Genomic DNA, 25250 nt, shown 5'->3' on the forward strand with positions numbered 1-25250 from the left:
TTTTTAGAAAGGTGATTTCACTACAACATTTTCATTCTACAAGAACGCCAAAAAACCGTTTTGTAATGTAAAAAAACCGTTGCCATAGGCTACAAGAACGGTTTTCTGGGGTTCTATACCGAGGGGTTCTCTTAGCCTTTCGGAACGGTTTTTTTTTGCAACGGCAACCCCATGAAGACAACCGTTTTCTTAGAGTCCCTAACAGAACGGTTATCAAAGTTTCCAACAGAAACAGTTTCTATCCGTTCTCAATTAATAACCGTTGCCATTGGTTGAATTTAGAGAACGCTTTGGTATGGTCTATCGCAACGGTTATGCGCTGTTGCTAATTTAGAAACGTTCTAGCAGACTCCTTACTAACAACGGTTTTCTGCAACAGCAACGCTTTTTCACCGTTGTCCATTTAAAAAGCGTTCTTGTAGACGCTTCGCTTGCGGCTACGACAACACTAAAAAACCGTTGCTGTTGACTATAAGATTTAAAAAAAAATCTGAAATTTATGGTGAGGCCCATTTCATTGATGCATAATACAAAAAAGATTAGGATGATTATTTGTTGGGTAATATCACTCAGAATCAATGACACAAAAAGTCAATACAAATTAGAATATAGCTTATATAAATAATGGACAGAGGAATAGTATATTCTAAAACTTAGTTCTAATGCTTGCAAATCTCTACAACAAATTAAAAATCCATTGTGGTTGATGTTTAGATCGAGGGAACTTCTAAAGATTTATCTTGTGCCTTTCAGTTTCCTGTGTCTAGCCCCTGCAGTTTCAAATAAGAAACTTATTTCAAACATATGTTAAAATAGTAGCAAGTTGTAACCAAGAAATAAAGTTTAAACACAATATTAACAATATCGATAGAAGAAGGGTTCTATGCTTTGAAACTGGAGCATATCTGCGCCGACACTTGAGCATCACAAACGACCAATGGGCAAATTATAAAAGTTCAACATTGTGAATTAATTTGAAAACAAAACCAGCAAATACTGAGAATTAATGTAAATGAAACATATCTAAGACCATAAAGTATAATCATGTAAAATCTAGTTAGATAGAGAACTATAATTATAAAGCAAACAGAACTTGAATATAATTCAAAAGTTGCCTAGTAACTTTGCAAAATGAACATAAACATGTTCACCAAAAACCTTTCATAAACATGTTATAACGTATTCACATAGTTGTTCAAGATCAAAATTGCAACCACATTACTCATAAGTCCTTGAGAAATGGTATTGAAAATATAAATAAATGAATAAATTAAATAAACAAGTAAATAAATAAAATCTTAAACTTGAAAGTGCTCTACACAAAGATATAATGTAATATATGATCTAATTCAACTACTAATTAAAAAACATGCAGTAAATAAAATATAACTTGCAAGTTTTCTAGACATACTCGTAGAACATGTCTCGAGTGACCAACTTTGCAGTGTTCACAAGATAAAGAGCAAGGGTTGTCGGTATCCCCAGGTGATGCATCGCTTCACTGCAAAGGAACTCCCTGATGCTGCTACGGAGCACTGCAAGGCATCGGCAAAGCGACTGTAAGGAGTCTGCCCAACACCTTTAAGCTGCAGTTCCCACCTTTCAGACTTTGAATTGAGTATCTCCCCAAGCGTAATTACCCTACCATCACCCAACTGGCCAACCCACATACCAAATTGATGTCCACCGTAGCACTGAGCATAAGGCGACCTGTATAGAAGAATGTGAATGGTAGATAATTGTACCAAAAGATATATGATGTGTGTTTGAACACTTACACTCCAACCAAAGGTGTTGCACCAGAGAAGAAAAGGGGAAAATTTGGCCTTTCAAATCTGATATTCAAATGAATGAATTTCGTAATTGGAACAGAAGCAATAACAAAAGCAACATGATGGATCTAATACTAGAGTATTGACTCTTTATTGTCCAAGTCAAGTAAGTCAGCAATAGATTGAGACCATATAAGTTAAGGATCATCTACTTGAACTGATGGGGATACATTTGTATAGCAAGCAAGAAACACCTGAAAATGCAAACAACAGATTTAGCATTTCATATATAATAATCAAGATTGTAAATTGGAGACCTAATTTGATTGAATTGAACTGAATAACAATTGAATGAATGAAAGTGAGCGACCGCAAATATATATATATATATATATATATATATATATATATATATATATATATATATATATATATATAAAGTCCTTGTTTGCAAATGTGTAGTAGGACTATGGAATAACAAACATAAATGAGAAAGTCATCAATTCTTAAAATAAGAATAAATAAGAAAACAAGCAAGAAAAATATTTAAGAAAAAGCCCTGTACAAGGATTCTTCAAGAAGAGAAAAATAGCAAGAACATGAGGAATACATTCGAGAAGAATCAAACCTGGTAGAAGAGAAGAATCAGATTGAACTCCATTCCAAAGATGTTTTTATTAACACCTTTGCAAATCATTTTCTTCTCTTGTTGTGAACTTATCTTCTAAGCTAAATCTATAGTAATGGTAATAAATAACAATTGCAATTCCAAAGACATGAAGAGGAACCATGTAAATCAAACCAAGTTGAATCAACTTCATGAAACAATCCTTACTCTTAAGATCATGGATCCAAAGTATCTAAATTGAACATCTTTTTGGATTATAACAATATAGGAAGTTTCAACTAAGGTTTCTCGAAGCTGAGTTTCATTGTAAACCATGATGTAACAAAGAATAAGATAAGTGACAAAGGTGAAGAAGATAAAATTGAGACGTCTAACATGTCATAAAAACAGGGAATGAAATTCAAGTCCCAAAAACAGAAATTGTGGCATAAATCAAAAATTGTAGTCCTAATTAAAAACAGAAACCAGCTATATCCATTCACAAGCAAAATCAAACATAGTCATACAAACAAATAAAAATCAACCATCCATGTAGCAAAACTCAACAAAGCATAAAACTAAATGAGAACACCAATTTCATATTTACCAAAGAGTCAACTTGCAAAATTATCACACAATAGGAGAGAAAAAGAGAACTCACATAGCATCAAATTCACAAAATTGCTAATTGAGATGCTGAGAAGGATTTGGTATTCGTGAACCACCGGAAATCGAAGCTTGGATCCATTGAACTTAGGATTTGAAGAAAATTAGGGTTCATGAGGGAACGAGAAAGTTTTAATCGTGAATTAGATTAAAAAGACGGTGGGGGTGATTTATGTAATCATCCACTGAATAGAAGGGTTCCTGCATAAAAATAAGAACCGAGACCACATCGCGAGTCTTTGTACCTTTGCGAATCACAGAGCTGCAACCATCGAACATGGGTATACATGAAAGGTGTTGTTATTCTCGTCGAAGGTGGCGGTGAACAGGAAAAGGTGTTGAGAAGTAAAATAAATTTGGGATGAATCAATTTGAGAAGAAGAATAAAATATACAGTATGCGTGTTGTGTGTTTATTTTTTCTATTTTTATTTTTATGTAAAAGTAAAGTAATGCTTTTTTTGGGCGAAGATTTTTTTATTTGTTTTTTTTAAATATATTTTATTAAAATTAAAATTTATATCAGCACGGTTTTTAACAGTTGCAGTAGAATATAGATAGAAAACCGTTCTCGTTGAAATCTATGAGAACGGTTTTCTTTTGTTGCATATAATTGGCGAAAATTTGCATACTACTAGAACGGTTTATGAAAACCGTTGCCTTTGATACTCTACGAGAACCCTTATTTTACATCTCAAAATTAAGGCGTTGTGGTAGGCCTAAAATGTTGTAGTGTTTCAGACCAAAATTAACTTTAAATCACTCCTCTTTCATAGACCAGGAAGAAAAAGAAGAAAAGTGGAAGAAAAGAAAAGAAAAGATAAAGGCCTTGGTTTAATAACCAATAAATTGGAAAAAAATAATATTTAACGTCTAGCAAAAACATTTCAGAAGTAAGGACTGTATTGTCTTTTTACAAAATTGGATCTCCAATTTTTGCTTTCTTTCCATATCTTAGTGGAAAAGTTTTATGCACTTTCTCTCATTTCACAGTGAATCCTCTCACCTCAAAGACACTATAAATATAAAATTTTATTAATTAAATTATAAAAATTTCATTGGAGTAATGATTTTTTTTATTAGCCCTCTAGTTTTTAGGGGAAACGAGCCGAGTAATTTAGAGTTTGATTGTGAGGTAAGTAAAGTCTAACAAAAAATTGATCCTATAAAAAATCGAACTCGAGTTTTTCCGAACAATTATAGTAGTAATAAATTTATTAATAGTAAATAATCATTTTACAAGTTTATCTTAAGAGAGTTTTTTTTTTTTTTTTTTTATGATTGAATAGACATCATAACTAAGTTGGGATACCTAAATACTCTTATCTTATACATATATCTCATATTAATATAAATAAAAATAGCAAAAAAATAAATGTACATAGGGGAGACTAAATGTTACCCTAGAAGTAGTCAAAATAAAGTAGTACAAAATAATCATCCCTACAAAGAGAATTCACAAAGAGCTCTAACTTCCGGTTTACCAAAAACTACCTCCCATTTTATAGGGATAAGTGAGACGTGATACCCATAGAAACGAGTGTTATATGGTTGTCCACTACTCATAGCCAATTGTTTTTCTTCTTCTTTTAACTTTTACAAATAAAAGGGGTGAAAGACTTCTCTCCTTTCTCCATTGCGGCCCAAACTTGTTTAATCACTTTGAGGTTCGCTTGTACAGGATCGTCAGCCTGATCATGATGAATTGAATATCCATCATGAATTCATTATCCTTTGTGATAAGGATCTCACCAGGGGTTGCTATCATTTTTACGAAGGTTTGCAAAAATTTAGAATGACAATGGTTAGGAAAAACACTCTGTCCAAGACTTATTAACTCGGTTATTAGGAATGCACGATATAAAACGTGCAGGTTTATTAAATCAGTTTTTTTGTTTTTTTGCCAAAATTAAATCGGCTAACAACCGAAATGACTTAAAGGGTGCAGACAACTATTTTTGAAAATCAGCTTTTCATGGCTTTGGTTCAAAGAATTTTATGCATGACAATTTGATAGCTTAGAGATGAAGTTTATGAAAGATTTCCTGAGCATCTAAAGTAGTATAGCTTGAATTGTAATGTTACCTTAGCCATGAAGTTTATGAATTTGATAACTTAGAGACGATGTTTATGAAAGATTTTAGGAGAATGTTAACTTGTGCCCTTAAGGCACATGTTAAGAAGATAAATGTGGAAAATATTTATTGAACTTGTGTTGTATTCAATTGTCTAAGCATTAAATTCTTTGTATCATTAAATGCTATATATTTCTATTTTTAGGTAGCTTAACATGTGCCCTTAGGGCACAAGTTAACATGACCCAAGATTTTATGCATGACATTTGTCAGAGACGGAAGTAATCCGTCTCCGAATTAATCTGTCTCTAGAATCTGTCTTTAACGAAATATCCTTTCTAATTTACTTTTTGAAGGTTCCCTTCAAATGTTTTGTTGTTTAATAATTTATAAATGTTTTAAATGTACAATTTATTTTGTCTAAAGTATTCAATTTTTTTTTTTTTGAGAAAAAAGTACTCAAATTTTTATTGAAAATAGAGTTTTAGTGTATAAAAATTCATGTTTGATCAATCATTTGTTAAATCATTTTATTTTTTTGTCAGAGAGATTCATATAATATTATAAATATAAATACAAGAACTAATTAAAAAGTATCAAGTTTACACATGAATTGACATAAAATTTATTTTAAAAATTTATTTATTAAAATAGGTAATGGTCCATCTTTTGACTATTTTGAGATATTCATATTAGACATACCCTTAATATACTATCTTTTTAGAATATCGATTTATATTTATAGCGGCCCTCTACAACTTTTTGGGCTAGCTCCATCACTTATTAGTTTTAGGGCTCTCACACAACAATGATCTTGCAATGTTGTTATTACCTTTGATTTCACCAACCTTTGTAGTATAATTTTTTGGTTAAGGAAGGTTTGTTCCATAGTTTTTGGTTTTTGTGTGGGTTTATATTATTGGTAGAAATAGAATTTAAGTCCCAATAGCTTTATGGTATATATGTCTCTCTATGCAAGTTATTTTTGCTGCTGTTGGTCCCCCCATATGGTTTATCCACCTCTGACAATTTTCTGGACATTAGTTATTTAGTTGCATTCTCATTTGTTTGTATTTAATTTAATTGTGTTTCTGATGAGTTAATTTAGGGGATTAGTATTGGTTGAGTGTGTGCAGAAGGCTGCAAAATATTGTGAAAATGATAGTACTGGTAATAGTGCCTGCCAATTTATATTTGCAATAAGCTTTTTCATTAGGGAATAATTTTAATGACTAATATATGTTACTATATAGTAATATAACAACTATCTTGTGTAAAAATAAAATAAAATATAACAATTATATAAAAATCTAAAAATTAAGTACAATGAAATCATAGAGTATATTGTAGACTGATATTTAAAAATTGTTAGAAACTTTATATGCTTTCAATTGAGATGGTAATGCGTAAAATCAACAATAAATAAATAAAAAAGAAAATTTATTAAATAAAAATTTCTATTTTTTTCTTCTTGGTTTGTGAATGGCAAAATAGTATACTCCTATATAATAAAAAGATGGATAGATATCCTCAAAAGTACGAGAGAAGTATTTAAAACTAAGAAGCCAACTAAAGAGAAATCGAAAAAGAATATAGCTAAAACAAACAAGAAAACGAAGGCAAGCTCTACATTAGAGGGCCTCCAGAAAACCGTCAATCATATCCATTTAGGATGCATATTGGCTGTTGTAATTGTTTCACATAGCTACACACTGTAGATAATTTCAGCCGTTCATAATATATTCGATGGCTCAAATTTACTTGGTAAATTTAATTAACTTTTTACAAAATTTAATCTCAGCTATTCATTATTGATTGGATAGTTATTGATTGGATAGTTATAATCTCAGCTATTCAAATCCTATTCCATCGATTTATATCCATTTTCTCTTGTTTTCCTATTGAATCAACACTAATTAGGCTTTTATATCAACCAAAACGTTATGAAAAACTCTAATCTTCTACTCAAAGGTAGCATTATATGCCATGCCATGACCAAGTGTGTTGACTTTGAAAATTCAAATAAAAAAAATATAGTACATTAGAAAACAATGTGTTACCCTTTTGTTTGCATGCAATATAATCATGAACAATGACAATGTACAGTGAATATTATAGTAATGAATTACTCTCTAGCTTGTTATGATCAATATATATAGCTGTGTAATACTAATCATATGCTCTATACTTTAGAGAGAGACAACACAAACAAAATCATGCATGCAATGAAAGAATTATAAGATTAATACAAAACACTTTAATATCTCTTCCCGACAAGTAACATCAAATTCAGTTTCATAGACAAAGGTTTATGTTATTTTTATTCAAAAATTCAGAGTACTGAATCAACATGAATTTCGTGTTTTGATCTATCCCTATTATAAAAATTATTACATATATTTTAGCTGCATATGTAGCAGTAACTAGTAAGTAGGGTGCTAATAGCAATAGCTTCCCCGTGACTGCTATATAGTATCCTATAATTCTCATCTTTCACTTTCTAATTTCTTTTAAAGCTGCAAAACTTTGAAGCTGTATTCCATCATCAATATCCTCACACTTGTAACACATATACGTACACTTAACATATACTAGTACTCATTTATTCATTCTATAATATAGCCCTAATATTTGCAAATATAAAAACTATCTAGTACTATATATATACACAAACAACTATTTTTCTATTTAAACATGTTTAAAAATATATATATTAATTTAGCTGAATAGATAGTTAATTTAAGATCAAAATTATGAATTAACCACAATTTTAAACGAAGTGAATGAGCATTTGTTTACCTAAATTACTCAAATTTTTGCACATGATTAATTATGTGTCACAAATGTATCAAAAAGTGGATGCCCTTCCTTGATACATGTTTGTATAAAATGGTTTCAAAAAAAGTATTATATAATAGAAAATTTTGAATTAATGATGAAAATTTGAGACGGAAAAAATAAAATTGGTTATAAGATTACTAAATATTTATTGGAATAAAAAGAAAATTTTCGATGTCTCTAACACTTGGTGATGAAATTAAATAAATATTGTTTGTATTAGGATATCTAAATTTTGATTCCTATTTACTTTTTGTAGTAGTTACTTTTAATTTTCAATTTTTTAAAATTGCACCTTATGTGCACCACTCTTAAATTATTAATTTCAACTTTGTAAATATAATAATTAAAAATTAAATTAGAAAATATAAAATCACCATTTTTTCCCATTATTCTTTGGCACAAATTTTATTTGGATAAGTACATCGTTGATGTGGATAATTCTAATTGGTTCATAAATTATGTATTAATTTTTGAATTTATCAGAATTATCCACTCAACTACCAATACATATCCAAATAAAATGTGTATACTTGAGTGTTTACCATCTATTGTATCATTTAACGAAAGTTCAAATTTTATTGAGTAAATTTGGCTTACAGTATTTGAATATAAATTATATATTTTTAAAAAATAAGTTAATAGTATAAAACTATATATAACATGTACTTATGATGCATACATATAGTTATTGATTGTGGCACCAAAGAAGGTTAACCCAAATAAACAAACATGAGAGTGTCCACTTATTTAATGTATTTGAAGTAGTGCAACACAACAGTTATTGACTGCTGCACCAAGAGATTAATTAACACATTTTTATATTTATTATGTGCAAATATAAACTAAACAATCTCTGACCTATCCTTCACTTTTGTTTCTGTTTTATCACTTCTTGCATTTCTAAAAACCGTTAGCTATAGAAACACAGAAAGACAAGTAAATGGTAAATAATCTCTCTCTCATTCACTTTTTTTTCTAACACCTATATCATCCTTAGGTCGGCTGCATGCTTCTTATTTACCTTTAGCAGCTCATGTAACATTTTTTTTGGTAAATTTTTTACTTCTTATTATTCACCTATATATAGAAGCTATATATATGTTTAATTTTTTATGGGAAGCATACCCATCAAAATCAAGAATTATTTTCATTTGTAATGAAATTTATATAAGGTCATCAACCAAAAAATTTGAGACCCAACCTTTTTTTTTTTTAATAAGCAAAATATATTATTGAGTGTAAATAGAAGGTCCAACTTTTTTTTTTGAAAAGAAGGTCCAACTATATGTATTATTATAACTTTCTAGTCATTTTATTTTAATCATTTACCATATGGATATGGGATGTTTGATCAAGATCGAGAGATCTAGATTTCAACATTCAAATTTTATATTAGACAAAATTTATCTTTTGTAAATAAAAAAAAAACTTAAAATTTAAATTGTCTGGTCAAGATCGGACAATACTGAAACAATGATTGCATAAAAAATCGACTGCACTGAATCTATATATTGATACCATTTATATTTATTTTCACCCGGCTCACTGAATCGTGTGATCTGCCAACAATTGGTTCAACCCCCTCCCAATTGCAGTTGTCGTGGATCGATCGAACTGTGGTTCTCACTACCAAGTCTAGCGTCAATCATCAATGAACCAACTAACTATTGATATATAATGATACCTTTGAATAGGAGCTATATGTGTCTCTATTATTTTAGTTTATGTACTCTAATTTAGATTTCATGATCTTATGCTTATGTGAGTGTATTTATTTTTTGTATTTAATTTCCCATTTTGAGAGGGTGCAAATATGTATGCGTTTTTACATTAAGTACGTCAATATGCTTTATGAAGACAGTGCCATATTTTTGCATAAATCAAGGGGGGTCCTATACATTTACTTACATAATGTCTATAGTCTCATCTCAATTTTAATTTGGTGTATGGTTTTCTAATTGTGTTTGTAGTAGGTAACATATATTTAGGGTTGCTAGAGTTTCCATCTTGACTAGACTATACTGATGTTGGGATTTGAGATCATAAAGCTGTTGCAGTTCAAATTTGGCTTCTTTCCGTTGGAATTTTATATCTTGTCTTTGGAGTTATACACTGTTATCAGAATTTTTTTAATTCCTTCTCTGAAAGGAGATCTTTTATTGGGTACAATGAAAGTTATTTTATTTTTAAGATTGACGAAATGATGTTAAACATTTTGAAACTCACACATATATGTCGATGATGTTGGGTTAAAATTCTACGACATTCGATCTAATAATTTTGATATTTTTATATGTTATATTTTTATATGTTAAGTTAAAATTTTTGGACCAATGATAGTGGATTGTATTATGGTGAAAAAAAGTTCGCATTCTAGAATGCGAATTGTTTTTTTTCCTAATATTTTCATTCATGAGGGTGCTGACATTGAACTTGAGTCAAATAAAATTGGCACTCGCAAAATAGGGTGCGAACTGAAACACAGTTCGCTATTTAGAGTGTGAACTTTGTTTGCACTTTAACTAGTGAACCTTATAAACATGTGGCCACTATTTAATATCATTTTGAATTTGCACTGAAGTGACTGTTACATTATCAACCAATCACACACACCGTAATTATAGCTATACTGAATTATTACTTTATTTGATATGACAAAGTTTACATTTATACTTACAATATGGATCTATCAAGGTTACAAGAGCTGGTATGGCTTCAATTGTTACTTTAACTCGCGAATTGTGTTTCATTAACAATTGTTTCATGAGAGATGAGAGAAGGGTAAATAGGACCAAAAAAAATTTTTTTTTATAAGGTTCGCATTCTAGGATGCGACCTTTTTTTCCCCCAATTTTTGCTATTTACACACTCACATCCTAAATAGCAAGAGCCAAGAGGTCAATTGGGAATGTAAAGGGGTGCACAAGTGTAACGATGGTGCGAGAAGAAATTCTCTAAAAGTAATTACTAATTAGAATGAATTATAGAATCTAATGGTCAGTCCTGGGCCTTTCTTGATCCATGTTCAAGCTCGTGGCCCAATCTTAAATTGACACGGAGAATTTCTTTTCGCGCTCTGACTTTTCTCGTGCGTCCCCGGAAATTTTAAAAATATCCCTCACTAATTAAATTGCGAACTTTGTTTTTTCAAATTTTGCACTCTTTAACACTCACTAGTTATCTTATGAAAGCGATATTTTGGAAAATTCATAAGGTACTTAAGAAGCTCAAGGGCACGAAAAGAAGTTTTCATTGAGTTCTTTAATCTTGGGCCTGGCCAACCGAACACAAGCCCGTGGGAACACAACTCTTTGGCCCTTTTTAACATATTTGGATACCAGTAGCTGTAGCAGTCTAATTCATCGTCAGTTCCATTTTTTTTCTTCCAAAAACTAGTCTATTTTTAATATTTTAATAAAATATTATACAGTTTCATTATTTTACAGATATCTAATTTAGAGCACTTCTTGGAGTGCATATTATAATGTCACATAATTATGCACACGTGAAGAAGGTTAGTAAAGAAATATGCACATTGATTCTCCTCCTTGAGGAGGCCCCAAGTTAAATTATAAGGATTAAGTTGTCCCGGCAGCTTAGCTCAATTGACATGAATGTTTTATTATATATGCAGAAGATCGTAGTTCGACTCCGATCATCCCACTTATCCACATTATAAGTAAAAAATTTAGCCACTAAACTACTTAACAAAAAAAATTGATTCTTAATTTTATTAAGGCCGAAAAGTATATTTACTTAGAAATCATTAGTTAGTTCAAATATCACATTATTTCCATATAGATAAATTATTATGGAACAGTTCGGGAGTTTAATTTAGTTGGGGGTATCATTTGTAAATTAAAATATGAAGAGAAAATAATTAGTTATAATCACTAAACTACTTAACCAAAATTAAATAAATTATTGTGGAAGCAAAGCAGTCTTGAGCAACTTTTGATATTTATTTTAAATTAATTATTTAAGGGGTTCTTACTTTTTTATATTGTTTGAATTGGACAAGTGTACTGTTTAATTTATCCTTGCTTTTGGATTTGCAGGATATGGATGATGAGATCATATTCCCATTCGTGCAACACAATCCTACATTTATCCTCAAATTGAATATATGCTACATCTATTGAAACAACTTCATAATATGTAGTCCTACATTTTATAGAAAATGTCTTTAAAGAAGATTTCTAACCAAGATTATCTTAGTTGTCATATCTTTGCTTTCTCATCTAATCTAATATGATACTTATAATTAGTGGTTGCAAATGGATTGTCTTGAAAGTTGTTAGTATTCTTCTTTTGATAAAAATATAATAATGTGGATTGAAGTACACTTATACTCCTTTGTTAATTATTTTTTTTGTTTATAAAAAAATTATTTGATTTCATATGGAAGTTATATATAATTGCTAATTTGATACTTATCATACTTTTGGGGCATAAAATGGTCCAAGGATACCATGAATATTCTCACTTGATCAATAAATGAATTTGAAGTGTGTCTAGAACTACAAGCCATATTTATTGATGGTCGAATTCATTTTATCAAATTTATCATCAATTCAAGTTTTTCCAAAATATAATTTTTTAATAAATTTTGATAAATATTATACGTCATTTTTTTTAGGGATATCCACTTTAGAGCAATTTTTGGAGTACAAAATATAATATTTCATAAATATTACTCTCTCCGTCACGGGTACTAATAATAAGAAGAAAAAAAATTACACATTTACAATCATTGATAACTGATGTATTTGATCTATATATATTTTTTTTGAAAACTTGGTATTTGGTCCTAGGACCGACTATTCCAAGGGGACCAATCCCACCGCCAACTTGCGGGGTCCCATTTAAAGCCAGAGTTTCTTTTACTCTGTATGGACTTAGCCCACCGAGATTGGCACTAGGGGAAATCGAACCTAAGACCTTGAGAGGAGCATACTCCAAGGACCTAAACCAACACTACCAGACCAACCCCAAGTAGGTTTGTATTCGATCTATATTGATATTGTAGAAACTTAACTTTCCCATTTTTAAGTTACTATAATTGGGATCAAATTGTCTCATTTAATTAACTATTGTTTGAAACGTCTAAGTTACTAGCTATCTCTGATGGTTTCCAAATCTGTTGAGTTTTGCAAGTTTTGTTGTATCTAGTTGACCTTTACTGTATCGGTGTTGACTGTTTGGAGACGAACTTCAGACTTATCTGCATAGGTTTTCTTTCTACCGATGCCTTATTAACTTTTGGCTCCTGGAGCTGTGATAAGCGACTGCTTAGGATCGTCTTGAAAACAGGTAAAAGAGGAACTTGACCCTAACCGCGACCTGCCGGTAGAACCAAAGTTATCAAGGAAAAGAGGAACTTGACCCTAACCGCGACCTGCCGGTGGAACCAAAGTTATCAAAGAAAGTGCGACCCTAACCGCGACCTGCCGGTAGAACCAACACTATAAAGTTCTTATCTCAAGAACAATGTTCTTATCACAAGAACAAAGAAAAAGTTCTCAAAGAGAAACTCTCAAATTAGATTATATTCAAAGTTGTTTGAAAAGTACATGATAGTCCTATTTATAGCATATCCTTACATAGTAGGATTTATTTTCCACTACCATACATTCACCATAGGACTTAGAAAATTCCCACTAACATGCTTATAAATTCCCACTAGCCACTATAATGACTTAGTGCACCACTAGGAAGCATCTAGAGAGCCTAGGGAGCAACTAAAGGTCATCTAAAAACTCTCCTAATACCAAAAACGAAAATTACAATAAAAATAAAGAAAATTGGACTTAATTGTTTTTTTATTTAGTCCAATATTATTAGACCACAATTCAGCCTAAGGATGCTTCTTATCATATGAATTGGGCTTCAAGTTGGGCTCAAACATCTTCATCCAAATATTTTTTATGCATTTTTTATAAGTTTCCTTCCACATGTTTAGGGAACTCATGATCGTATCATTCTCTCCCTCTTCAAGAGGATTTGTCCTCAAATCCAAACCTGCATAAATAACTAAAAGATTAGTAACAAAAATTTTCTCTTTTGAATATTTCCTTTTTTTTTGCAAGTTGAATTTTTCTTCTTCAATCTTCTCAAAGTTGACATCTTTTTCAACCTCCTCATTTATTTTTCTCTCATAAATTTCCATCTTCTCTACTTCCTTTTCTTTACTTCTCTCAAAAGTAAGATTTCTATCTTCTTCACTAACTTCTCCTTGGGATAAAGACTCTAGAGTACAAGAAGTAAAATAAACATTATTAGGAATGATGACATTTTCGGTAGCCACAAAAATGCTATCAATTTCTTTTTCGATAATCTCTTCTTTTTCTTTCTCACTCTTAGGAATGGTGACATTTTCGATAGCCCCAAAAATGTTCTCAATTTCTTTTTCAATAATTTCTTCTCCCTTTACTTCACTTTCAAGTTTCTCCTTGCTCTCTTGTTTTCTTTTCTCTCTACCAATCTCTTTATTTTGGAAGTTACCCCAAAATACATCAAAATTTGCAATATGTTTTTTCGTTTGTCCCTCACTTTTCATTCTTCTATTTTCTATCTCCTTTTCTCCGTTTCTTTTTTTATAATTTTTTCTATAATTCCTCTCTATGCGATCAAACTTTTCATGAAGCTTTTGAAATTCTTGAAATAATAACTTCTCCAAATGTTTCATGGAGACATGCTTTTCTTCCTCCATATATTTTTTTTCAACTCTTTTTTTTTTTTTAACAAGATAAAAAAAATGATAGATCAAACCTGATTTCAAGAGCCGAAGCTCTGATACCAATTGATAAGCGACTGCTTAGGATCGTCTTGAAAACAGGTAAAAGAGGAACTTGACCCTAACCGCGACCTGCCGGTAGAACCAAAGTTATCAAGGAAAAGAGGAACTTGACCCTAACCGCGACCTGCCGGTGGAACCAAAGTTATCAAAGAAAGTGCGACCCTAACCGCGACCTGCCGGTAGAACCAACACTATAAAGTTCTTATCTCAAGAACAATGTTCTTATCACAAGAACAAAGAAAAAGTTCTCAAAGAGAAACTCTCAAATTAGATTATATTCAAAGTTGTTTGAAAAGTACATGATAGTCCTATTTATAGCATATCCTTACATAGTAGGATTTATTGTCCACTACCATACATTCACCATAGGACTTAGAAAATTCCCACTAACATGCTTATAAATTCCCACTAGCCACTATAATGACTTAGTGCACCACTAGGAAGCATCTAGAGAGCCTAGGGAGCAACTAAAGGTCATCTAAAAACTCTCCTAATACCAAAAACGAAAATTACAATAAAAATAAAGAAAATTGGACTTAATTGTTTTTTTATTTAGTCCAATATTATTAGACCACAATTCAGCCTAAGGATGCTTCTTATCATATGAATTGGGCTTCAAGTTGGGCTCAAACATCTTCATCCAAATATTTTTTATGCATTTTTTATAAGTTTCCTTCCACATGTTTAGGGAACTCATGATCGTATCAAGCTGCTTTTTGGATTATGATGGGAAAATCACTTTTGATTCGAGATCGCGAGTTAGAGTCTATGTGAATCGGGTTGATGGTTTCTTTGGTGGTCTGGAGGCTGAGAAGTGTCCTTCTATGAAAGGGATTAGAAGTGGACTTCTATTAGGTGGTGTCTGTTTTTGTCTTTATTCATTGGTGTTCCGCCTATATACGACACATTTGTTCTGTGGTTCTCCTTTGTTCGGTCTCTGTTCGTCTTGTGCAGATCGAGACCGATTATTATTAATAATATATTTGCCATTCAAAATAAATAACTAAATTTCATATGCGGATCAATTATAATGACTACGTTGTGCCGATTTATTTTTTAAAAGAATTATTAAATTGTATATATACAATAAAAATAGATCAAGAGGAAATCATCGGTTAGTTAAAATGTCATATTATTCCAGATAAATAATTGTTAGTAAACCCTTGTGAAGCAATCTTTAACCCTTTTGATTTTTATTTTAAATTAAATTAATTACTTAAGGGGTGCTTACATTTTTTATTTTTGAATTGGGCAAGGATACATAATATTATAATTTTTTTATAAGCAAAGAACAATTATATAAAAGAAAGTACAATGGGTACTTCAACCATTACAATAAGGCTTTAGATACCTAGCATACAATCTAAAGCATTAGTACACCAGTTGTTATATGAATAACTTAAATGTCTACCACTCCTATTAATAAACCATAACCAAGAAACATATTTGATTATGTCCATCAAAGAGCGCAGAGAATGATTGAAGCTCCCTTAAATATAACATTATTTCTAAGGGACCAAATACACCAATTAGTCGTGCACCAAACCAGTTGTCTCACCTTCTTAAACTTGCTAGAATTGAGATGTTTACCGAATGCTAGAAAGTGAGCCCAACCAACTTCATGAGTGACTGGTCTAAAGCCGAGCCAATCGTATATATCGTTCCAAATGCGACGCGCCAATGGGCACCCAAAGAAAAGATGATTATGGTTTTCTGAAGTGCAGCAACAAAAAGTACAGGATTTATTTATGAAATCAGTTATGATTCCCTTTTTAAAAAAATCATCCCTTGTCGCTAACTTATTACGCAACAACCGCCAAGCAAAAACACCAATTTTAGAGGGTAGATCGTTTAGCCAAAGATCGTTCAGAGCCATCACAATGTTATAATCCAATATTTCGGAATGATTAACAACAGCTATAACATTGTAACAAGATTGAACAGAAAAGATACCTGATGTATCCGCAATCCATCTACGCCGGTCATCTTCCATTAAAATGGATTTAATACCTTGGAGCACCCCTTCTAACTCTAATAATTCTGCTGCTTTTGTGTTAGATGAAGCGTCTCCCCAATCCCAATGTCAAGCCCAATCTCCTCCCTTCCAACTACCTCTATTAGCGACCGTAACCTCTTTGTTATGTTCTCTGCAGAAAAGAAGAGGAAACTCAAGACAAATAGGTTGTCTCCCAACCCATTTATGTTGCCAAAAGTTAATGGTTGGGCCATTTCCCAACACATTGTTAACATTAGAAGAAAATCACCCGATATTTCCTTCATTCCGCCCTCCAATGGAACAAATGCCCCTCCACCAAATCGAGTTGTTTCCAGTCGCAACCCCATAATTATTGCATAAGATATTGTTTGGGAAGAGACCATATCTTGAGGATAAGAGATCATACCATATAGTTTGGGTTTCATTGAGACACCTCCACTTGCCTAGCAAAGCTTGGTTGAACCAATCGAGTCTCTTAATGAATAATCCTCCTTTCTCCTTCGGCAAACATACCGTTTCCCAGCTCACCCAGCAAAGTTTCCTATCATCTAGACCACCTCCCCATAAGAAATTACGCTGGAGCCAGGTAATTTCGATCACTACCTTAACCAGAGCCTTGAAAAAGAAAAAAAAAAAAAAGAGGTAAACTTTAGAGCACCGAGTTAATCAATGTCACCCATCCTCCCACGGATAAAAACCGACCTCTCCAACTCAAAAGTTTAGACTTCAAGGAATTTATGATAGGACTCCAAGTAACACATCTTCTTGGATTCGCCCCTACTGGTATTCCCAAGAAGAGGGATGAAATGGAATCAATATTACATGATAAAAAGTTGGAAGCAGCCCTCATAAAACTTTCCTCTAAATTAATTCCATATATCTTGTTTTTGATGAAATTAACCTTTAAACCCGATACTAGCACAAAACTCTGCAGAATGGACTTAATACACCATAAATTTATCCAATTGTCTTCGCCTACAAGGATTGTGTCATTGATCGGATGACAACGTGACTGCAAGTATACAGTCGTGTCGTGTAGTTTTAAAAAGATATCGAACCCAAAGGACCAATAATCGACCTACCGTTATCTAATGTTACTTTGTAAATCTAAGGCTTAATGATTTAATTAAAGGGGATTTAAATTATAAAATATATTTTTTTTATGATTTTTTAAATTAATTTGGAATAAGTATTACTAGGATGTGCTTTTAGTTGCTTCAGAGGGTTCAATGCTTAATTCGTGCTAGACAAACTGTTAAATCTTCGAAACTATATTGTTTTAAAAACACTAATCTCAGCTCTCGCAAATCTTGACTAGTATTATAAATTATAAAGGTGGTGCTTAACTCTCGTCCTCGCACCCGCTAATAAAATACTCTTTGAAAAGCAATATAATTTAATTAACTCTAATCCCAACTCTCGTTGCGAATTAGAGTTAATGTTCAGTTTTTACTATCTAGTAGAAATCTCACGCTCTCGCTCTATTGATTTTTACTTTAATTAATTCTCACTCTCGTGACGAATTATAATCAACGTTTAATTAAAAACTGCTTAAGAAAATAAAACAGTTGTCAGTTTTCAAGAATTATATTTGATTTAAAAACACTAATCTCAGCTCTCGCAAATCTTGACTAGCGTTATACTTAGATGAAATAAATGCTCTGCTCTCACGCGCTCACTTACCTATATAAGTACCTTTGAAAACCAATATAAAACTCATCAATCCTAAATAGCTCTCGCGGACTTTAGAACTAACGATCAGTTTTAACTATCTGACCCTAAACCTCAACTCTCGTCAATGTTGGTTTATTGCCTTTAAAACAATCCTCACTCTCGTGACAAATCATTTGAAAACGTATTTATTTAAAACTGGTGGTTGAAAACTATTAAGCACGAATTAACTACCGAACCCCTATTAGTCACTAACTACACATCCTAGCAATATTAATTTAGCTAGACATAATTAAAACTAAAGACATAAAAATAAAATAAGCAAATAAATAAAAAGACATAATAAAAATAAAAACAAAAATTAAAAGCATAAAATAAAAGCAATAAAATAAAGACAAGAAATAAATAAGACCATAAAATAAAATAAGAACTTGAAATAAAAAGGCCGAAAGTACGGACGCCGGGAAATAAAAAAAACTTATTAAATTCTCAAGGGAGAATAAAATAATACTAAACTCTCAACTTTAGAGAAGAAAACCTTGTGGTACTAAGCCTAGTTCTCAATTCTCCAAGTCAAGTGTTATGTTTTTGAGTGAAGAGAACTAGCCTATTTATACTAAAATACAAGAGGGGGGGGGGGGGGGGGGGGGGGAACGGTTTGGCCGATGTGGGACTTTGTGAGAATCTCGCGTGACCGTTTGATACAGTGGATGGCCACGATTTGAAAGGAAGTGGCGAGGGCCATTTGGATGCAGCTGGCGGGCGCCAATTATGGCCAGCTGGCAGGCGGCATTAAGCCCAAGCTGGCAAGCAGCATCATGCTGGCTTGTGGGCTGGCTTGCGTGATGATGGGCTGCACATGTGTGGCTTGGCTGCACTTGTGTGGCCCTTTTTCGTCCGTTTTTGCTCATTTCTTCAATTCGTGCACTATTTATCTGTTTATTTAAAATACGAGAAATAAGTAACTATTTATATAATAAAACATCGAAATCAAAATAAAAACATATAAAATATAATAGTAAATTAACTAAATAAATAGCATCTTTTTAGGTGTATCAGTCATCCGCAAATTGGAGGATCATTCTAGTAAGGCCTTCGGCTGCTATAAGGAAAAGAAAAGGTGATAATTGATCGTCTTGGCGTAAACCTTTTCCAACCTTGAAGTCTACCGTGGGACTTCCATTTACTAAGATAGACATAGAACTGTTGAAAATGCAAGCTCGCATCCACTTAATCCAAATATCGGAGAATCCCATCCTCCTCATCATATCTTCGAGATAACTCTAGCTGATGGTATCATAAACCTTTTCGAAATCAACTTTCATCATGAAACAATGTTGTTTTCTTCGCTTAGCAATATCTATTAATTCATTAACAACCACCACGCCATCAAAAATCTGCCGATGAGGTAGAAAAGCTGATTGACAAACCGAGATAAACTTGCTCAAAACCTGTTTTAAGCAATGGCTAGAATTTTAGACAAAACCTTGTTAACGCACCCAATGAGGCAGAGGGGCCGATAATCATATAGTTCCTGAGGACATGCGAGATTTGGATAATGAGATCACAATGAATTCGCATTCTTGCAACACAATACCACAAGGGGAATAGAGTCCTACATTTTTAATATTTAATTACTAAAATATGGAGTCAACAATATTTACTAAAATAAATGGAGTCTACATTATTAATATTTAAGGGGAATAGAGTCCTACATTTTAAAGATGCTGTCTACACTACAGTGTCCTACATTTTAGGAGTCCTACATTTGTCTACACAACAATATGTCTTTATATAAATACATAGAGACACTAAATTTTATAAAATTCGATATCAAAATACACAAAGAAATTGGCCATTTATACCAAATTACAGCTTAAATAGTATAGCAATATTTAATTTAGCAATGAAAACTTGATCTTGTTAAATTTGGAAATGTCAAACATAGTGGAAACCCAAATAGTGAGAGACATGAATTTCAATTTTTGTGATCACCCAATTTGTTCAATCCCATAAATAATTTTAAAATCAAACATAATACATTATGTATATATAAGATGAATTTAATTTATATACACCGTCGGTGTAAAGTTATTTTGCACATGCGTCCAATAATAAATCGACACATCATGTATGGTCATTAAAAACACATGATGTGTCATATTCATTAAATGATGTGGCAACGCGTCATTGGATGTATGTGTAAAAATAATTTACACTGACGGTGCACAACAATTAAACTCATATAAGATTAGCTCCAAAGAAAGTAAAACTCAAATACAGACTAAAACACTTATGAAGGTCATGGTGAATAGCCACCCTAACTGGCAGGTGGGTAGTTGTTTCCTACAAATACCCACAAAAAATACAATTTGACCCTTAAACATCCCGAATAACCTTGCGAAAAACAAGGTTAACACGAGTTGGAACTCTATCTAACAAAAATTGCTAAGAGAAACACAATATCCTTAGAAGGTTTTGAGCTTTTTCAAAGATCAGATCGATACTAATTAATCTCATCTTCCACAAGACAATTTGACCCCGAAACATCCCGAATAACCCTGCAACGAAGGATTTTAACACGAGGTATAGGGAACCACAAGGGATCCATATGCACTAATGACCAGCTATATATCTTCATCCATAAGAGAGTGAAAAATGAGCTTTATAGTTTATATAATGGATCCTCCTTTTCTTTATATGGATTTCTTCTTTACGTCGAAAAGAATCGAAGTGTGTGAAAAATTAAAATGGTTTATGATTTAAGAAAATACGTGTATGAGCACTCAATACATTGAACATCAACATGAACTTTTTGCATGACTATTCTTTCTAACTTCAATGAAAAATATATCAATGAGTATTGCTTTCATGCATCATGCCACTTTGAATTTGAATCTTTAATTGGCTTAATTTTATATGAAATTTGATCCTCTACTGTCTTTTCTGTTATGCCATATCTTTGCTGCTCTTCATCTAATGACTCGTAGTAAAAAACATGAATGGACGGTTGAGATGATAGCAGAACGAACAGCAAGAGAGGATCAAGATCCATTTTATATTAAGACTGCATGCACACATAATACATTTATCTCAAGATATGGTTAATTCCAGGTTCAGATGAACTCTCTTGTAAACCTGCAACATATATAGTTAAATAAAGACATGAATATTCAGAAACAAAAATAATGTAAAATAACTTTGCCTTTGGTCTTGCACACAAAATTGTTTAGCAAAGTATTAATTACTTGATGATGATAATATTGCATCCGTAAGCTTTCTTTGCAGTTGAGAGTAATCAATCCCTGACATTATTGGATCCTTCAAGATGGTATACAAAGGTGTTAGAACTACAACTAGTAACCAAAGAAAAGTAAAAAACAAAAATCGCGCGCAAACATTAATAACGCAAGATCATTTGTTCATGCATACATGCAGTTCTGCGAAGTGTGCCTACGACTACTGGAACTATTTGTAGTTGTAGTTCCGTATTAGTACTTGACTGCATTTTTAATATTACAAGCCATGTATACGGTTCAAATTATTAGAATACTCACTACGCTTGCACAACTCCCCCACCCGATCCCCTCTTTTGTGTCTATGAGTCATACTCAATAAAATGAATGTTAGTAAATGATTGTTCCAGCCATGATTTCAACTCGGGATCTCTGAAACAACTTGTATGTTAATATTTTGAGAATAACTTATGAAAACAACTTTCTTATTTCCTTTTGAAGTGGCATGCTCTATACGTATGATAAACACTTAATGGAAATAAGCATTTATTCAAAAATACCTTAAAAAGAATATTACATGAAATTTTGAAATGATAGAAAAACTAAAATCACAAGAGCAGAAAAAAAAAGAATATTACTGTACTTTTTTTTTTAACGGAAAATATATTATTAATAATAATTGGTCTCTGCACAAGACGAACAGAGGCCGGAAAAAGTGGAACTACACAACAATGCTGAGTAACAATTAAATTGAGAAATCATACCTCAGATCGTATAGTGTATATGAATCTTCCATCTATTTTGCTCGAATTACTACTTATCACATTAAGCCCTTCTTTAAGCAGCATATCTAGCACTCTTGACAAAGGAAACAAACATGTCTTGGAGGTGTAACTGCACACAATCTCAAGTCCTCCAGGGAAAGGTTGAACAATAACAAAGGGTTGAAGATTGGTACTAGTAGTAGAGCCATTTTGGTGGTGGATATTATTCAAATTAGACACCTTCATTAAATCTTCTTTCTTATCTTGTAATTGTTTCACATTGTTTTGTAGGTGGTTGATATAATTGATAGCTTCATTCACATGATCAGAAATTGAGCGCTTTCCCTGTTGATGATCATAAATCATCCCAATATACTTAATAATGATTATATACTATATTTCCAATTTCAAATAGTATAAAAAAATTGGAATTGAATTCTCTACATCTACAACTGCAGCACCGTGCTGCAGTTGCAACTATAAAGAATGATAGATTTAGAGACAAAAAACACTCTAAATATTTCTTTCTATCTCTAAATCTAACGGTCACTAGCCATAATAAATAATCTCACGGGTTAACGGCAATTTAGTCTAGCAGAATTAGCTAGTCCCTCGTCTCGTGATGAATTGAGACATCATAAAAAATTGCGATTTTGACAACATAAAAAAAACTATTACATCACAATTCATGTAAAACTTCATTTAAAACTCTACTAATAACATATTGCCACCTTATGAGACATGTGAATTTAACTGAAAAATGACCTAATAAAGAAATAAACTTGATTTACCTTAATATACTCTAAAGGAAGAAGAGATCTAAGGGATGTGCAGAGGTTGGCCATCTCTTGCCTTCTTTGCTTTTCTGTCTCTTTATGCATCCATTTCTTGACATCTTCCATGATAACAATATATATCTATTATCTTGTGTTGATAATTTTTGAGGTTATTTTTCATGCAAGGATCATGCAATTATTGATGATCTTCTAATATTTGAGGAGGTTCCCATGTGAGAAGGAATAATTTGTAGATCAAAACTAAAAGACCAACTCAACTTTTAATTATTTGACTATAGATGGGTTATGATAGTGTATAGTACTATCTTTGTGGGGTTGACAAAGATACTATTACAAGGAAATCGAAGTATATTTGGTTGTTAGGGTTTGATAGTACTTTAAATTTGCCAGATATGTTTGGATTCTGAAAATCATTCATATATATGTAAGATAAGATCCATCTCACCTGCCACATATAAGTGTTCTTATTTATATTTTCTTCTACCTTACTATATTATTATTACTGTGGGACATATGTTCATGAAACAAAATATTATGGTGGGTCATAGTGTTTTCTCTTTCTTTTGAATGTGAACAATCCACCTTTACTAATTAATTATGATATTAAAAAATGTTTTTCATTGCACTCTTTAAAATGGATTTATTGATTTATTATTTTTTTTTATGAACCATCTACTTTTAGAGAGAGGTGACTTCAGTAATTTAGAGAGTTTGGTCGCAAATACAAGTAAATTCTGATAAAAAATTATTTTTATCAAAATTTGAATTCGAATTTTCGAACAATTCGTCATGGATAAAACTCTTTAACTATTTGAACTTGATGTCTTAGTTAAATGGATATTGATTTAAAATAAGAGCAAACAATTATTTTCATTTGTGAATGTTTGACCCGCTCAGTCTCTAAAATATCGTAATTTTTTTTTAAAACAAAATATATCATAATTATAAATATATGTTTTACCCTTTTTCATTAGTAATTTTACGAACTAAAATGATTGAAAAACACATGCGTTTGAAGATTAAATCGACTATTTAAAATTACATTTTTTTTTTTACCAAAATGATTGATAAGAACGTATTTGGTGAGGATTTAATACATTCTCGTTTGTGGGTTGGTTTGAACTGGAGGTTTCCGACAGTCTCTTCCGCAGCGGTTCTTGTTAGCTTTAGTGGCGGTGCTGCGTTTGAGTTCTCAGTGGTGGTGTTGTGCGATGGGTCTAGCGACTTCTTGGTGGTGGTGGTCGCGTTCTGTTTGGTCGTGGTGGTCACATTTGTGTTTTGTTTGGCGGTGTGTGGTTCGAGTCGTGCTTGCGCTGTTTTGGTTCGTAACCTACTGTAGTTATAGTGATGGTGGTGGTGGTGGCAACAATGTTTTGTTCGCCGGATTTTATTTTAACAGTGGAGTTTTGTGGTTGTTGCTTTTGTGTTTTGTTTCTGTCAGTGGTGTTTTCGATTGATACCGCGTGTGGTTGGTTGACTAGAGATTTTGATTCTCTGATTGCTTTCAAATTAGTTGAGATTTACAGGTCTTTGGTTGACCACTACTGCGTCGGTGTCGACTGATTTGTTTTCCTCGGGTCGTGTTCTGTTTCTTTGCGGTTGCGCGCTGCCACCTCGTGGTGGTAGTTGCTAGTCAGTGGTGTATCGGTTTGTTGGCGCGTGCGGTGGTTTTCTAGATATTTGATTCTCTGATTGTTTTTCTAAATCTGTTGAGATTTGCAATATTCATGTCTCTGGTAGACCTCTACCGCGTCGATGTCGACTATCTATTTTATCCTCGGGTCGTGTTCTGTTTCTATGAGCTGGGACTTGTCTGTATAGGTTCTCATTCTACCTTTGCCCCATCAGCCTTGCGCCTTATGGAGTTGTTTTTGGATTATGATAGGTCGATCGCTTTTGATTTGAGATCGAGAGTTAATGTTTAATAACATCTTTTTAGGCCGGATCGGTGTCTTCTCTGGTGGCCTGGAATCTGATGGGTTTCTTTCTAATTATGGGAGGAGATATACCTCGTTGAGGTGGTATTT

The 25250-nt window shown here is 32.3% G+C and overlaps 1 protein-coding gene and 1 long non-coding RNA gene across 2 annotated transcripts; both read right to left on the reverse strand.

Annotated features, from left to right (window-relative positions):
* Positions 1–551: 551 nt before the first annotated feature.
* Positions 552–3451, reverse strand: LOC123907028. The gene is made up of 4 exons (XR_006809076.1): positions 3041–3451; positions 1779–2026; positions 1412–1710; positions 552–770 (listed from the first exon to the last, which is right to left on the reverse strand). It is a non-coding gene; the product is annotated as an uncharacterized LOC123907028 (long non-coding RNA).
* A 17158-nt stretch (positions 3452–20609) lies between these two features.
* Positions 20610–23685, reverse strand: LOC123907030 (transcription factor bHLH118). The gene is made up of 4 exons (XM_045957096.1): positions 23218–23685; positions 22427–22771; positions 21675–21747; positions 20610–21564 (listed from the first exon to the last, which is right to left on the reverse strand). Exons 1-4 carry the CDS (start codon positions 23326–23328, stop codon positions 21515–21517), a joined length of 579 nt encoding a protein of 192 aa, XP_045813052.1. The 5' UTR covers positions 23329–23685; the 3' UTR covers positions 20610–21514.
* Between the last annotated feature and the right edge of the window lie 1565 nt (positions 23686–25250).

The sequence above is a fragment of the Trifolium pratense genome, linkage group LG2 (assembly GCF_020283565.1).
Source record: "Trifolium pratense cultivar HEN17-A07 linkage group LG2, ARS_RC_1.1, whole genome shotgun sequence".
In the NCBI taxonomy this organism is placed as follows: Eukaryota; Viridiplantae; Streptophyta; class Magnoliopsida; order Fabales; family Fabaceae; genus Trifolium; species Trifolium pratense.